This window comes from Cetorhinus maximus, chromosome 17 (genome assembly GCF_964194155.1).
Source record: "Cetorhinus maximus chromosome 17, sCetMax3.hap1.1, whole genome shotgun sequence".
Lineage (NCBI taxonomy): Eukaryota > Metazoa > Chordata > Chondrichthyes > Lamniformes > Cetorhinidae > Cetorhinus > Cetorhinus maximus.
This window is the reverse complement of record NC_135895.1, coordinates 50095930-50110974: the sequence shown is the minus strand read 5'-3', so window position 1 is coordinate 50110974 and position 15045 is coordinate 50095930. Positions and strand designations below refer to the sequence as shown.

Below are 15045 nucleotides of genomic sequence, written 5' to 3'. Positions count from 1 at the left end.
GAGAGTGTACCGGAGGTTAAAAAAACAAAATAATCAAGTAAAGCTTAATACTTATTTCTTAAGAGCACAATAATGTTAGAAGAGGGCCGCTGGAGCCTGCTCCTTTTTATCAACTCTTTGTGCTTCCATTCCTACCTACCTTATCTCCTACCTCCTGAACCCCCACATTCTTTGTGCCTTATAAATTGCTTTAATTATGCTTCTTATTGCCTTGTGTAAATATCACTGCTGTTTAACCACCACTTGTTTACAACTCAAACATTTTACATATTATTGGCCTGGATTTTGCGATAGTAATTATGGTGATTCTTAGTGTTCACCATCATTACTTGTCTGAAACTGTGACAGCAAATTCAGGGATTCACACATATACAGAATAACACGGAAATCCAGAAGTTTCTATCAGTGATTCGGCACTTCTCCAGAGATTGCGCTGTTGAGGTCCCCCCAGAATGCAATGAATTGGAATCATTGAACTGACTATAACTTGTGCTCTTACACTCTTAGTTTTGCTGTAAAAAGTTGCACCATATTGAATGATGTGTAACTCATGTTTTAAGGTCATTAGAATTCCAACATTATTGGTAAGTGTCCTCACTAGCTCTAAAAACCTCATTTTATATTTGCAGAATGTTACATTTCCCCATTTTGATAAAGCTGATAAAGTGTTTAATTTTTTAATACTTTATCTTCTATCTTAATTGCATGTATATGTATTTACTTTGCCAACTGTAAAATTTAAATTTAAAAATGAAGGGATCCCATGGTTTTTACTTTCTGGTTTGCTATCTGTGAGAATACTTCAGCGTGATTGACTGTTTACTCTGCTGATGACATATGGAGATGTATGGAGATCCCCTGACTCAAACTGACACCTGGAAAGGGGAAATCCACATCACAGAGGTTGCTAGACCTTTGTGGGATGCTTTCTTCAAGGTCAGTGGCAACTGCTGTTGCTTTACCACTGATCACTAAATCATGCCATTGTGTTTCTTGCATGCCTTTTCCCACTGAGACATTTTTTCTGTCTTCACAAGTCCTGCTGACCTGCTCAGCGTTTCCATTATTTTATGTTTTTGTTTTGAGCAACACTGTAAACAGAGCTATGATGATTTAAATGGTTTGAATGTTTCAGTAATAAGTATATTTTTATTCAGTCTCAGGATGGCGGCATCTCATTTATTGTCCATCCCTGCTGCCTTGAGAAGTTGATTTTTTTTATTGAAAGTCATTTAATACAACCATGTGACTTGGTAGACATGGGAAAGTTAGAAGTCGGTGTTGGTGTGGGACTGAAGTCACATGTAGACCCATTTTGATAAGGTCAGCTGGTCCTTAGGAGCGGAAGGTGAGGACAAGGGGAATCTTACATTGTTCTGGCAGGGGAGGGGAAGGGGTGAGAGTAGCAGTGCAGGAAATGGGACGGATGGTGTTGAGGGCCCTATCATCTATGATGGGGTGGGGGGCGCATGTTGGATCCTCGGTTAAGGATAAAAGAAGACATATCACAAGTGTTGGTATGGAATGTTTGCACCATCAGAACAGATATAATGAAGACAAAGAAACTGGTTTCCTGCACTTCTACTCCTCCATGTTCAGCAGATCATCCTCTACCATTTCTGCCATTTCCAGTGTGATGCTACCACCAAGCACATCTCCCCATCCCTTTCTGCATTCTGAAAGGACTATTTCCTCTGTGACATCCTGGCCCACTCCTCAATCACTCTCCTACATCCTCTTCCCACAGCAGCTTTCCATGCAAGCACCAGAGATGTAAAACCTGTCCATTTTCTACCTATCTCCTTACAGTCCAAGGCCCCAAACACTCCTGTCAGGTGAGACTGTGATTTACATGTACTTCTTTCAATTTCATACGCTGTATTCGATGCACATGATGCTGTCTGCCCCACATCGAGATCAAGCACAGGTTGGGGGTCTGCTTTGCGGACAACCTCCATTCAGCTCACGAGCATGACCTCAAGCTTCCGGTTGCCTATTGTTTTAATTTTCCACTTTGCCCTCACACTGATCTCTCTGTCCTCAGCCTCCTGCAGTGTTTCATTGAAGCTCAATATAAGCTGTGAGTCAGCACCTCACCTTTCAATTAAGCACTTTACAGCCTTCCGGTTTCAACGATTTCAGAATGTAAGCTCTGCCCCCATTTTGTTCCCTTTTTCTTTGTGGATTTTAGTTTAACTGTAGGGGTGGAATTTTCCGTACCCGGTGGCATCAGGTATACTTGGCGGACAATATGGCGAGAAGGCCAAATATTGGTTTCACGATGTTGTGAAACCTGTTTATGATTATCCGCTCAGTCCATCGGTGGCAGGCCGTGTTTCTCACCATCGGACATCGTGAACCTCATTATAATACATCTGCATATCATTATAAGAGTAGCCCACCAGACTCATCCCCCCCATGCTGGATCGTCCGCCCAGATCGGCGTGATTGCAAACCGACACGTTTCACACCTGCACATAAGTGACTTGCACCTGGTGAGCTGCACTTCACTCATGACTTCGAGGTTTATTTGCCTAGCTTGTTTTGGTCAGCACTCGCAGTCATCTGTGCCACGCTTCGCAGACAGCACACCACTCTTAGGGGGGCTAACAGGCAGGTCTCTACCTACCAGACCAGCCTTAAGGTGGGGTGGCTTTGTTCGGCTGCAGGGCTAGGGCCTGACTGGTGAAAGGGGTGAAGTGGCCTCAGGCAAGGGAAGAGGCTGCAGGCTGAGGGCTGAGGGCTGTACTGGGGAAGGGGGCTATCCCAGGGTGTGTGTGGGGGCACACCTTGATCTGTGCAAGTGGCCTCAAGATGGTGAGGTCTGAGAAGCAGCCTCCAGAGGAAATGAGGCCAAATGGAGATGTGAGAGTGTGTGTGAAAGAGTGACTGCTGGCAGTGAGTGAGATGCCAATGTGAGATGGTTGCCTTTACATGGCAGCATGGATAAGATCATTCATCCTCTAATTGCATTGGATGGCCAACCTCTTCTTTCCAACATTGGCCTGATCACCATTGCCATCGCCTACCAAGCTGGAGTGGTAATGTTGCTGCTGCTCCTATGGCCACAGCGGGGGTAGAGGACATCATGGCGTCCAAAAGGCACTTGAGGGACATGTCACTTAACCTGGGGACTGCAGTCTTCTTGCCTTCAGGGCCATGTCTTATTTGCAGCAGTCCTGCACTGGAAGCACTGAAAAGTGTGTGTGCAGCTGTACTTTAAGTGTGGTGACTGGCGTGAGGCAGCAGAGAGGCGACAGCGTGACAGTCAAATCAGAGCTTGTCTGCCATGGAAACAGTGCGTTTCTTGGGAATGCAAAATTAATGCGGCAGGTTTGGGGCAATACAGCATTAGAAGCTGCCAACCGCTACCACACTTTGTGCAAATATGGGACGCTTCCACCCTAGTTTTTTCTTGTTTTTGCTTTTGGATGGCAGCTGTTCTTTATTCTGCCATTCACACCTCCTCTGGACACATTTTTAAGTTTCTTTACTTTCCCTATTATCACTTCTTTTGGTTCTGCACCACTGCAAAGACTATGGCCCTGTAATAGTACTGAAGACTTCTGCTCCAGAACTAGCTGCGACCCTAGCCAAGCTGTTCCAGTACATTACTGGCATCTACCTGACAATGTAGAAAAGTTCCAAGGTATGTCCTACAAGAAGCATGCCAAATCCAACCTGGCCAATTACTGCCCCATCAGTCTACACTTGATCATCAGCAAAGTGATGGAAGGTGTTTTCAACATTACTATCAAGCGGCACTTACTCAGCAATAACCTGCTCACTGATGCTCAGCTTGGGTTATGTGCCAGAGCCACTCAGCACCTGGCCTCATTACAGCTTTGGTCCAAGCATGGACAAAAGAGCTGAACTCACAGACTGAGGTGAGAGTGACTGCCCTTGACATCAAGACAGCATTTGACTGAATGTGGCATCAAGGAGCCCTAGAAAAACTGAAGTCGTTGGAATCAAGGGGAAAAGTTTCCACTGATTGGAGTCGTACCTAGCAAAAAGGAAGATGGCTGTGGTTGTTGGAGGTCAATCATTTCAGTCCCAGGATATCGCTGCAGGAGTTCCTCAGCATAGTATCCTAGGCCCAACCATCTTCAGCTGCTTCATCAATGACCTTCCCTCCATCATAAGGTCAGAAGTGGAGATTGCTCATTAATGCACAATGTTCAGGACCACTATCCTCAGATACTGAAGCAAACTATGTCCATATACAGCAAGGCTTGGACAACATGATAAGTGGCAAGTAACATTTGTGCCATATAAGTATCAGATGATGACCAGTCCCAACAAGAGAGAATCTAACCATCTCCCCTTGACTTTCAATTGTATTGCCATCACTGATTTCCCCAATCAATATCCTGGGGTTTAGCATTGCCCAGAAAATGAACAGGACCAGCCATATAAATACTGTGGCTACAAGAGCAGGTCAGAGGCTGGTAATTTTGTGGCAAGTAACTCACCTCCTGACTCTCCAAAGCCTGTCCACAAGGCACAAGTCAAGACTGTGATGGAATACTCTCCACTTGCCTGGAATAGTGCAGCTTTAACACCAAGAAGCTCAACATCACCCAGGACAAAGCAGCCTGCTTGATTGGCACCTCATCCACCACCTTGAACTTTCACTCCCTCCACCACTGACTCATAATGGCAGTAGCTTATACCATCTACAAGATGCACTGCAGCAACTCACCAACAGCATCCTTCAACAGTATCATCCTTCAACAGTACCACCTAGAAGGACAACGGTACCAGATGCTGGGGAACACCACCACCTGCAAGTTCCCCTCCAAGCCACACATCATCCTGACTTGGAACTATATCACTATTCCTTCACTGTCGCTAGGTCAAAATCCCGGAACACCCTTTCTAACAGCACAATGGATATACCTACATCACATGGATGGCAGCGGTTCAAGAAAGTGGCTCAGCACCACCCTCTCAAGGGGTAATTAGGTTGGGCAATAAATGCTGCCCTAGCCAGCGACACCCACATCCCATGAAAGATAAATTTAAAAGTCCTTTGTCATTTGATCTTTCTTGTCTTCAGCCCTATCACAGATCTCCCTCTGCGATCCTTTACCACCTTTAACTTGCTTAAAATCTATTACATTTCTAACATTTCCCAATTCTGATGAAAGGTTATGAACCTGAAATGTTAAGTCTGTTTCTCCCTTCATAGATGTTGCCTTATCTTCTGAGTTTTTGAGCATTTTCTTTGTTCACAGAATTGTTACGATGTAGAAGGAGGCCATTTGGCCCATCGTGTCTACACCAGCTCTCTGAGCATTTTAACTTAGTGCCAATCTCCTGCCGTTACCCTGTAACCTTGCACATTGTTTGTATTTAAGTAATCATCCAATGCCCTCTTGAATGCCTCAATTGAACTTGCCTCAACCACTCTTCAAGACCGTGCATTCCAAACCCTAACTACTCGCTGTGTGAAAAAGATTTCCTTCACCTCACATTTGCTTCTTTTTCATTTTAATACTGTGCCCTCTGATTCTCGATCCATTTACGAGAAGGAACAGTTTCTCTCTATCTACTCTGTCCAGTGATTTTGAAAACTTCTATCAAGTCTCCTCTTAGCTTTCTCCTCCAAGGAAAACAGTCCCAACTTCTCCAATCTTTCCTCATAACTGAAGTGTATCATCCCTGGAATCATTCTCGTAAACCTCTTCTGCTCTCTCTCCAATGCGTTCACATCCTTCCTATAGAACTCTACACCAATACTCCAGCTGAGGGCTAACCAGTTTCTTACATAAGTTCATCAAAATCTCCCTACTCTTGTAGTCTGTGCCCTTATTAATGCCCCTAGAATACTGAATGCTTTAGAAACAGCTCCCTCTATCTGTCCTGCCACCTTTAATGACTTATGCATATATACACCCAGGTATTTCTGCTCTTGCACACCCTTTAGAATAGAATCCTTTATTTTACACTATCTCTCCATGTTCTTTGTACCAAAGTGTATCACTTCACCCTTCTTGAACATGCTAAGTTGCACAGCCATGGAATTGTGAACTTAAGGAGCTCAGACTACAATAGATAATATTGACCTTAAATACCATGGGATATTTATTTCAGATTTTCAAGATCCACACTTTTGTACTACACCCGCTTATCCCAAGGTATTTAGGGTCAATATTATCTATTGTAGTCTGAGCTCCTGAAGTTCATAATTCCATGGCTGTGCAACTTAGCACATTCCATGAACCCCACCACCCCACACACTCCCCAACCAATTTTATGCCTTGTTTTTCTTAACCTGAATAGCTAAACTACATTGGAATAGGCTCTGCATCCATAGTGTTTCTTGTAATGCTGCTCTTCTAACCCTTATTGATATACACATTCCTAATATTGCATGTTTAACAAAATCTGCCATGCAAAATATATATGGGTTATATCACTCAACGATGTCAGCTCTTTAATCAGATGGCTTTGTAGAAGCTGCCCATTTGGGAGATACATTTGCAAAATACGTGGACATTAAGAATCTGTAAATCAACGAGGTTTCGAAGATCGGTGTTATTGACCCTTTCTAATTTAAAACAAGTATTGGTACATTACATGATTCCTTAACCCTGTCACTGAAACAACATAAAAGAAATTGCTTTTACATTGTACCTTTCACAACCTCAATGTCCCAACATGCTTTACAGGCAATAAGTATTTTGGAAGTGTGGTCACTGTACTTTTATAAGTAAATGCAGCTGTCACTTTGCACACAGTAAGGTTCAGCAAAGAGCAACTGAAATAAGTAAGCAGGTAATTTGCTTTTATTGATGTTGTCTGAGGGATGAAGTTTGCCCAAGATACTGGGAGAACTCCCCTGCTCTTCAGCAGTGGATAGTTTATGTTCATGTAATCATACATTTGGGACCTCAGTTCACTGCTTCATCTGATAGACAATGCCTCTGATAATGGAGTATTCCCTCATGGGCTTGAACCCATCATATTCTGACTCAGAGGTGAAATCCTCTACACTGTGCGTCTAACTTTCTCGCTTAGCCATTATTTGGAACATAGAAGGTAAATAGCAAATTTAAATCTGTAAGTAGCAAATAGTTTTTGACTGTGTTTGAAATAATCATTTGAACTGTTCTAGACAGTATTTTGAAAGTAGTTATCATACTGAAATTTAAAGATTCAAAATCTCATGACCTGCCACAGAATCATGACACAGAATTAGCACTGGTTGCTGCTGAAATTCCACTTGAGTTGCTGCAGAATTCTAGTTCAGAAATTTTAGTAGTCACATTACTATGATATTTTCATCACATGAAATATAAGGTAACTGAACCATGAGACTCTGGAAGGTAGGAGTTCCGCCACAGACTTGGCGGTCGAATGGCCTCCTACTGTGGTTCTGGATTTCTTTCAATCGGGAATTAAGGGCTGGAATTTATGGGGCGCGTATTCCCTGACCCGCCTCCGACTAAAAAAATCGGCTGGGAGCACCCCCACCAAAAAGCTGGCTGACCAACAGCCATTTTATGCTCAGTGGGACATTAATTGGCTCAGGATGAGACTTTTGCCCCCATCTGTGAGGAAGTCCTGCCTTACAGAGCTGCAAGCCCATCTGATTGGCCAGTAACTCTATGGTCCCAGCAGCGCTAGGTGGCCACTGCTGGGAGTACAGGTAGTTACTGAAGAAGAGGAGGTTATGGAGGAAGGACTACAGGCAAGTCTGGAGTGTTGGCTGGGCCTGGCTGGCAGACCCAAGAGTGAGAAGGGGGGTGGGGAGCCATGTTTGAGAGGGCGGGGTAAGGGTTTAAAGGAGGGGGGGTATGATCTTGGGGGTTGTGCCTTTGATGGGCACAGGGTGTCCCAGAGGAGAGCTCCTCCTTGCCCGGCACCATCAGCTCATCTGGTAAAAGCTGCCGGGTTACTCGCCTGGCATGAGCCTTCCCCTCATGCAGGTAAAATAACGATGGGGCAGGATGAGGCAGGGGCCACTTAAGGGCCTCAGTAGGTCCAAGGGTGGGCTGCCCATCTGATGTCTCTACTGTTCCCTGTAAAGTGGGCAGTGGTGGGGTGGGGCGGGGAGGGGGTGGTTGATGGTGCTGGTGCTGTAAAGTCCAGCGCTAAGACTTTTTAAATGGTAGCATATAATCAATATAACGGAACATTATTTCTGTACTGATTGTCAACAAATCTAAAATGTCATCTGTTTATTTCTTCAATTAGTTACATCTTATTAAAAATTCTAAAAATACCATTTTATATCACTTTACACATACAACTTCCATGCTGTGTTTGAGAAATGAAGAACTGTAAATGTTAATGATTCCAACCTTTGCGATGACCAAATCTTTGGAAAGGTTTAACAGCAATATACTCTACAAAATTTTAACTTATTTTGGCTTTTCATGTATATTTGGCAGAAACTTAAGTTTATGCATTAAAAATAACTTCAAGATTTTGCCTGAAGCATAAAATTGTCCATTATTTGATTTGTAAAGTTGCACCATTTCTACCTAATCAGTCACTTCTTAGGATTTTGTTCAGCTTTCAAATGCAGTTACTTTAAGATGCTCAAATCCCAATTTGAGTTAGTCTGGGGATTTACACTCATTAATTATAGTGCATTTCTGAAGATAATTACATTCTGATCCATGAGTTGAAGTGTCAGTAATGCACCACACTTGACTTGTACATATAATATGAATAATTATGTTTAGCTACTGAACGTCATTTAGGTCAGTGTGCACAAAATGATAACCTGTCTTTTAACATGCACTTGTTGTTACAGTGGTACTTATAATATACACGAGTGTTTCCCGAACATAAAATTGTAGTGGATAATTTGTTGAACAAGAGTTAAGCCAGCATTGTGAAAACAAAAGTGCTGTGTGCTTCTGTATTCCCTAATTACCAGTTAACTAATTAGCAAATAAAGAGATATAATATGTGGATATATGCCATTGGCTTCCAAATTGTTTCTCTAATTCTCTAACTATAAGGTCCTGAAAATGGTCTCTTTGAGAATGAGAAGAATCAAATAATAAGTAATATTGAGGTTATTGCACATGTGACATGATGCGTTTTCACAGGTTGACTGCTGTCTGATATTCCCACATTATGGATACCTTTTAATAATTTTGAGTGACAGTAAGAAAACTATGGAGAAAATTAACCTGTTAGATTTTGAGCTCTTCAGAAGGGCTTGTTGACAATTAGTAAAAAAGATACAGCAAGAATAACATTCCAACACAGCTTTGATTGTAATCCCTTATTTTGAAAGCTTTCCATGCTCTCTCTAATTTAACTCACTTTTCCATTTCTTGAAAAATAAGATGGGGTAAACTGTAAAATCTTAAAGTCCAAGAGAGCAGCGAAGAAACTGAAATATACAATAACATCTGTGAAGTGTAACAGACAGGTTAGGATGTTTTGGATATATGTCCTTCATTAAGTTGATGGCCGAGAGAGAAACTGGCATTTAAATAAGTTTGGAACAAAAAGGCGATAACCAACAGATACATTAGTTACAAAGGCAATTGATGATGTGCTATGAGGCCTGTAAACTACTGGATAGAAATTTGGTGTTGTAAAAGCCTATCAGTGAGATAATGTAAACATGTAGAGACAAAGCAAAATGTGCAAAGAGTCGAGGAAGAGGGTAAAATGACACTGTAGAAGATCATGTAAATATGGAGAAAGAAAACAAAAACTGTGGATGCAGCAGGAAAGAAATTATAACAGAAAATGCCCGGATCTGGCAATTATTGGAGGGAAAAAAGAACATGTTACCCCATGGGTTTAGATATGTGCCAGCCTGCCATCCTCCTGGACACTGGCAGATTACAAGTACTCACAGTTGTGAAGAAAATGGAAGATGTAACTAAGACTTAAAGTTACTAAAGTCACCATTAAGATCAGAGAGCTGCTGTTTTGCCAACAGAAAGATGAGATTCTATTCTTCAAGCCTATGTGAGTTTCTTTGGAACTGTAGACCAAAGACAGAGAGGTCAAAATGGGAGGGGAGTTAAAGTACAATAGGCAGGATAGGGTCACACTTTGGACAGAGTGGCAATGTTCAGGATTGTGGTCACCTAATCTAACTTTGTTTTTGTAATGTAGAGGAGATCACGTACAGTGAATCGAAGTGGCTGAAGACTGGCATCTGTGATGCTGGGGACCTCCGGAGGAGGCCAAGATGGATCATCCACTCGGCACTTCTGGCTGAAGATTGTTGCAAATGCTTTGGCCTTATCTTTTGTGCTGATGTGCTAGGCTCCCCCATCATTGAGGATGGGATATTTGTGGAGCCTCCTCCTCCAGTGAGTTGTTTAATTGTCCATCATGACTGGATGTGGCAGAACTGCAGAGCTTAGACTTGATCCGCTGATTGTGGAATCACTTAGCTCTGTCTAACGCTTGCTGCTTATGTTGTTTGGCATGCAAGTAGTCCTGTGTTGTAGCTTCGCCAGGTTGACACCTCATTTTTAGGTATGCCTGGTGCTGCTCCTGGCATGCCTTCCTGCACTCTTCATTGAACCAGGGTTGATCCCTTGGTTTGGTGCTATTGGTAGAATGGGGGATATGCCATGCCATGCCATGCCATGAAGTTACAGATTCTGGTTGAGTACAATTCTGCTGCTGCTGATGGCTCACCGTCCCTCATGGCTGCCCAGTCCTGATTTGCTGGATCTGTTCAAAATCTATCCCAATTAGCATGGTGGCAGTGCCATGCAGTAGGATGGAGGGTATCAATAATGGGAAGATGGGACTTCGTCTCCACAAGGACTGTGCAGTAGTCACTCCTACCGATAATGTCATGGACTGATGCATCTGCGGCAGGCAGGTTGGTGAGGACGAAGTCAAGTATGTTTTCCCCTCTTCTTGGTTACCTCACCACCTGCCATTGACCCAGTCTAGCAGCTATGTCCTTTAGGACTCGGTCAGCAGTGGTGCTACCAAGCCACTCTTGGTGATGGACATTGCAGTCCCCCACCCAGTGTACATTCTGCACCCTCGCTACCCTCAGTGCTTCTTCCAAGTGGTGTTCAACATGGAGAAGTACTGATTCTTCAGCTATGGGAGGGTGGTACGTGGTAATCAGCAGGAAGTTTCCTTGCCCATATTTGACCTGATGCCATGAGACTTCATGGGGTCCGGAGTTGATGTTGTGGACTCCCAGGGTAACTCTCTCCCGAATGTATACCACTGTGCCGCCACTTCTGCTGGCTCTGTCCTGCTGGTTGGAATGGACGTACCCAGAGATGGTGATGGTGTCTGCGACATTATCTGTATGATTCTGTGAGTATGACAATGCTGTTGCTTGACTAGTCTGTGAGACAGCTCTCCCAATTTTGGCACAAGCCCCCAGGTGTTAGTAAGGAGGACTTTGCAGGGTCGACAGGGCTGAGTTTGCCGTTGTCATTTCCGGTGCCTAGGTCAATATTGACTTGTTTTTAACGGTTTGATACAACTAAGTGGCTTGCTGGACTAATTCAGAGGGCATGTAAAATCAGCCACGTTGATTTTAGGTAAGAACGGCAGATTTCCTTCCCTAAAGGACGTTAGTGAACCAGATGGGTTTTTACAACAATCAACATGGTTTCATGGTCATCATTAGATTTTTATTTCCAGATATTTTATTGAATTCAAATTCTACCACCTGCTCCCCACAGCATTACCCTGGTCTCTGGATTACTAGTTTAGTGACAATGCAACTATACCACCATCTCCCTGTCCTGAGACTGTGACCCCTTGTTCTAGACCACCCCCCATCCAGGGAAAACTTCATCTCTGCATCCATCCTTAAGAGAGGAGGGGAAAGTAGAGAAGGAGGAAGCTTAGGAAGAGAGTTTAAGACATGGGCCCAAGATAACTGAAGACACAGCAACAAGTGGCGGTCAAGGAGAGGAGGAATACACAAATCGCCAGAGTCAGACAAATGAAGCTTCTGCGCTGTAGAATGGTGTAAAGAGTACACTGATAGAGAAGAATGAGGTTGCAGCCAACAAATCAATCTTCCAATGGATATAGTTATAACCAAGTCAAGTCAAGTCAAGTCACAAGTTATGTTTTTTTTAAAGTGAGTCAGTAACCTGTCCTCTTATCCTTTTTGCGTTCCTACACCGTACCCTACAAATCTGATAGGGATTAAAATGCACATGGATATTGAAGAAGCCTTTACTTTGTTCCATTTGTTTACTGAACAATAATAATCCTAAATTGGAGGCCCATTCCTGTTGTTATATGAACTTTGCCTACTTTCTGGACACACATTTTCTAACGTTAGCCACAGGATAATTGATTATAAATTAATTGTAGCCTACACGTTACCAGAACTACTGAGTCATTCAAGATGAAAGATTTCAACGACAATATTACAATTAATATAATACCTGAAGTCATTCAGAGTTATAAATTCAGAAAAGAGTGGCATTTCTTCAAACATTAGCACATGTAAAGATTGCATTTAATTTGTGAAAAAATAATGTTGAAACTTACTTTTCAGTATGACTTTTCAGGTGACAAACGAAATTTGATGTTCTCGCAGGGCCATCAACTACCTTTGTTCCACCTGTTTTACAGGCAGCAGTTCTCTTTGTGACCAAACTTTCACAGCTTTTGTAACCAAATGATTCGACTTTTGATGATGACATGATTTTTGTATAGCTTGTCAGAATAAAACACATGTTATACGTGAAGCAATTGCCAAAGTGACCTCAGCATTTCAATGCAGTTAGTACATGTAAGACATGTAACACTGTTGAAGTTTCACTTGTGTGTGCTGATGACCTGCTCCCTTGGGGTGGCCATGGAAGGGTCCAGTCTGGGCTGGCCATAGAAGAGTTGGGTGGGGAGCGGCCATGGAAGAGTTGGTTCTGGGGTGGCCATCGAAAGGTCGGTTGGGGGTGGCAATGGAAGTGCTGGGTCAGGGACGACCATAGAAAGCTTTTGTGTTTGGGCTTCGGGGTGGGCATCATGTGCCGGCAGGAACCAGGCCAACTCCTTTATTTCATGCCTTGGAGTTGCCTCCTGTACCCCTGGGCTTTTCCAATGACAGCAACAAACATACCTCTCCTCACACGAGATCAGCGACAAAGGAAGGAATGGGGAATCTGCCGCTTATACTCCCTGATTGACAAGTTGCTCGGCCAAGCATTGCTGTGGATCCAGCAGTTAAGTCTCCAAGGCAGCCAATCAGTGGTGGCAGTGGGTCAGATCAGGCAGGAGGAAAACAAAACCTGTGCTGGATTACATACATTGTGGTTTGCGCGGTAACGTTGATCTACTGTATCGTGCCAGGATTTTTTAAAAAAATTCTAAACTGAGGAATGTACCCAAATCAACTTTCCCCAAATCAAGTCACAAGTCAAAAAAAAAATTGATTCAAGTCAGACTCGTGCCCCGTTACTGACTCGAGTCAACAACTCAAACAATGGGAGCCTCAAAACAGCATTAGGGCCTTAATTTGCATGTGCAAAGAGTGTAACCTGCATCAGTCATGAAAAGGAGCATGATTAGAAAGGAACAAAATGCATCATTTATAAGTTTTAGATTGTTGACGTTGAATGCAAGTAGTACAACGCAAAGAATTTGTATTTTTTCATGCACTGAAATGCAAGACATTTAAAACTGAATTTATTTTGGATTTCTGTCTAACAGCCATATTCTATATATCAAAACAAACCCGGACAAAGAGAAAGAGAAAGGAAAAAACTAGTAAAGGTAATCTCTTAAAAAAGAGTATTCTGATAATAAATAACTTTTTATTCATAGTTAAATGTATTTTGTAGAGATACAGAATGAGAACCCTTTTCATTGCCTGTTATTCAACTTTCCTATTATTTCATGTATTTTTGTTTTCATGATTACAGCAATATGACTTTTAGAGAAAATGTTAGATTCAAAGAGTGGAATTCAGTTCCAAATGAACTGAGTATTACACAGTACTTTTTTGTATTTTCACTACAGTGGTCAAGATGAATGAGGAAATTATCTTTTCTCACGATAAAAACAACTTGCAATTATGTAGTACCGTTAACATAGAAAAACATCCAAAACGCTTCAGAGTTATAATCAAAAATGGACAGCAAGACAAAGAAGGGGATATTAGGACTGTTTACCAAAACATGGTCAGAGTAGTGGGTTTTAAGGAGGGTATTAAGAAGGCAGCGAGAGAGATGGAGAAGTTTAGGGAAGAAATGGCACATTGTGAAGCTAGGGGTGAAGGTTGGCAGGGTGGTGAGGGGGTCGGTAAATTCATAAGTCGGAGTTCAAAGAATGGAGAGTTTGGAGGATGGGTTTGCAGGGCTTGTGGAGGTTACAGAGAGAGGAAGGGCCCAAGCTATGAAGAGATCTGAACACAGTGGTGAATAGGATATGGGCAGAAGTTTGGATGAGCTGAAGTTTATTCAGGATAGGTGTTGACAAGGAAAATATTGGAATCATCAAAGACATGATGAGGGTTTTTGTGGTTGGTAGGCTCAGGCAGGATCAGAGGCAGGCAATGTTACAAAGGTGAAAGTAGGCTATTTGGAGAGTATTAGGGGTTATAACTCAGCTTGGGGTCAAATAAAATACCATAGTGGTCAATAATAAGACATTGGCTATGGTGGGGTGATGGTGATGGGGAAGCATGGAGTGAGTGTGGAACTTATGCCAGTTTATGTAATGTTTATGAGGATGTAAAGGGGGAAAATGTGGCAACTGATGAGGCAGGTGTAAGGGAAGGAGTAAGGTGTAAGGGAAGGAGTAAGGTGTAAAGGCAGGAGTTTGGAGGGGGTAGGACTTCAGGGGGAGAAAGGAGTTCGGAGGGGCGCAGGAGTCCAGGGGGAGGAAGGAGTAAGGGTGGAGGAAGGAGTGGGGGGCAGGGGCAGGGATGTCCAAGTGAACGTGCAAGGGAGGGGTCTGTGGAGTCAATGACTGCCTCCTTTGGAGCAAACTGAGGGTGGGCATGGTAAGAGGGAATGGTGAGTATGATAGAGGGCAGAGTGAGCTGGTAGGGTTGAAGGGTGAGGGTGCGATGGTAAGCGGTAGTATGGACTGTCAGGGTGGTTGGTAGAGACT

General features: G+C 43.0%; 1 protein-coding gene across 5 annotated transcripts in view; it reads left to right on the top strand.

The window, feature by feature from the left end:
* The window catches only part of patj (PATJ crumbs cell polarity complex component), a 392616-nt gene that overhangs the window by 155623 nt on the left and 221948 nt on the right, over window positions 1-15045 (top strand). For 4 of the 5 annotated variants that reach the window (XM_078561172.1, XM_078561175.1, XM_078561174.1 and 1 more), the window contains one exon: window positions 13642-13704. The exons of the other annotated variant lie outside the window; for it this stretch is intronic. In XM_078561172.1, coding sequence (XP_078417298.1) covers window positions 13642-13704 — 63 coding nt within the window. The remainder of the gene's footprint in view (window positions 1-13641; window positions 13705-15045) is intronic. 5 annotated transcript variants of the gene reach the window in all.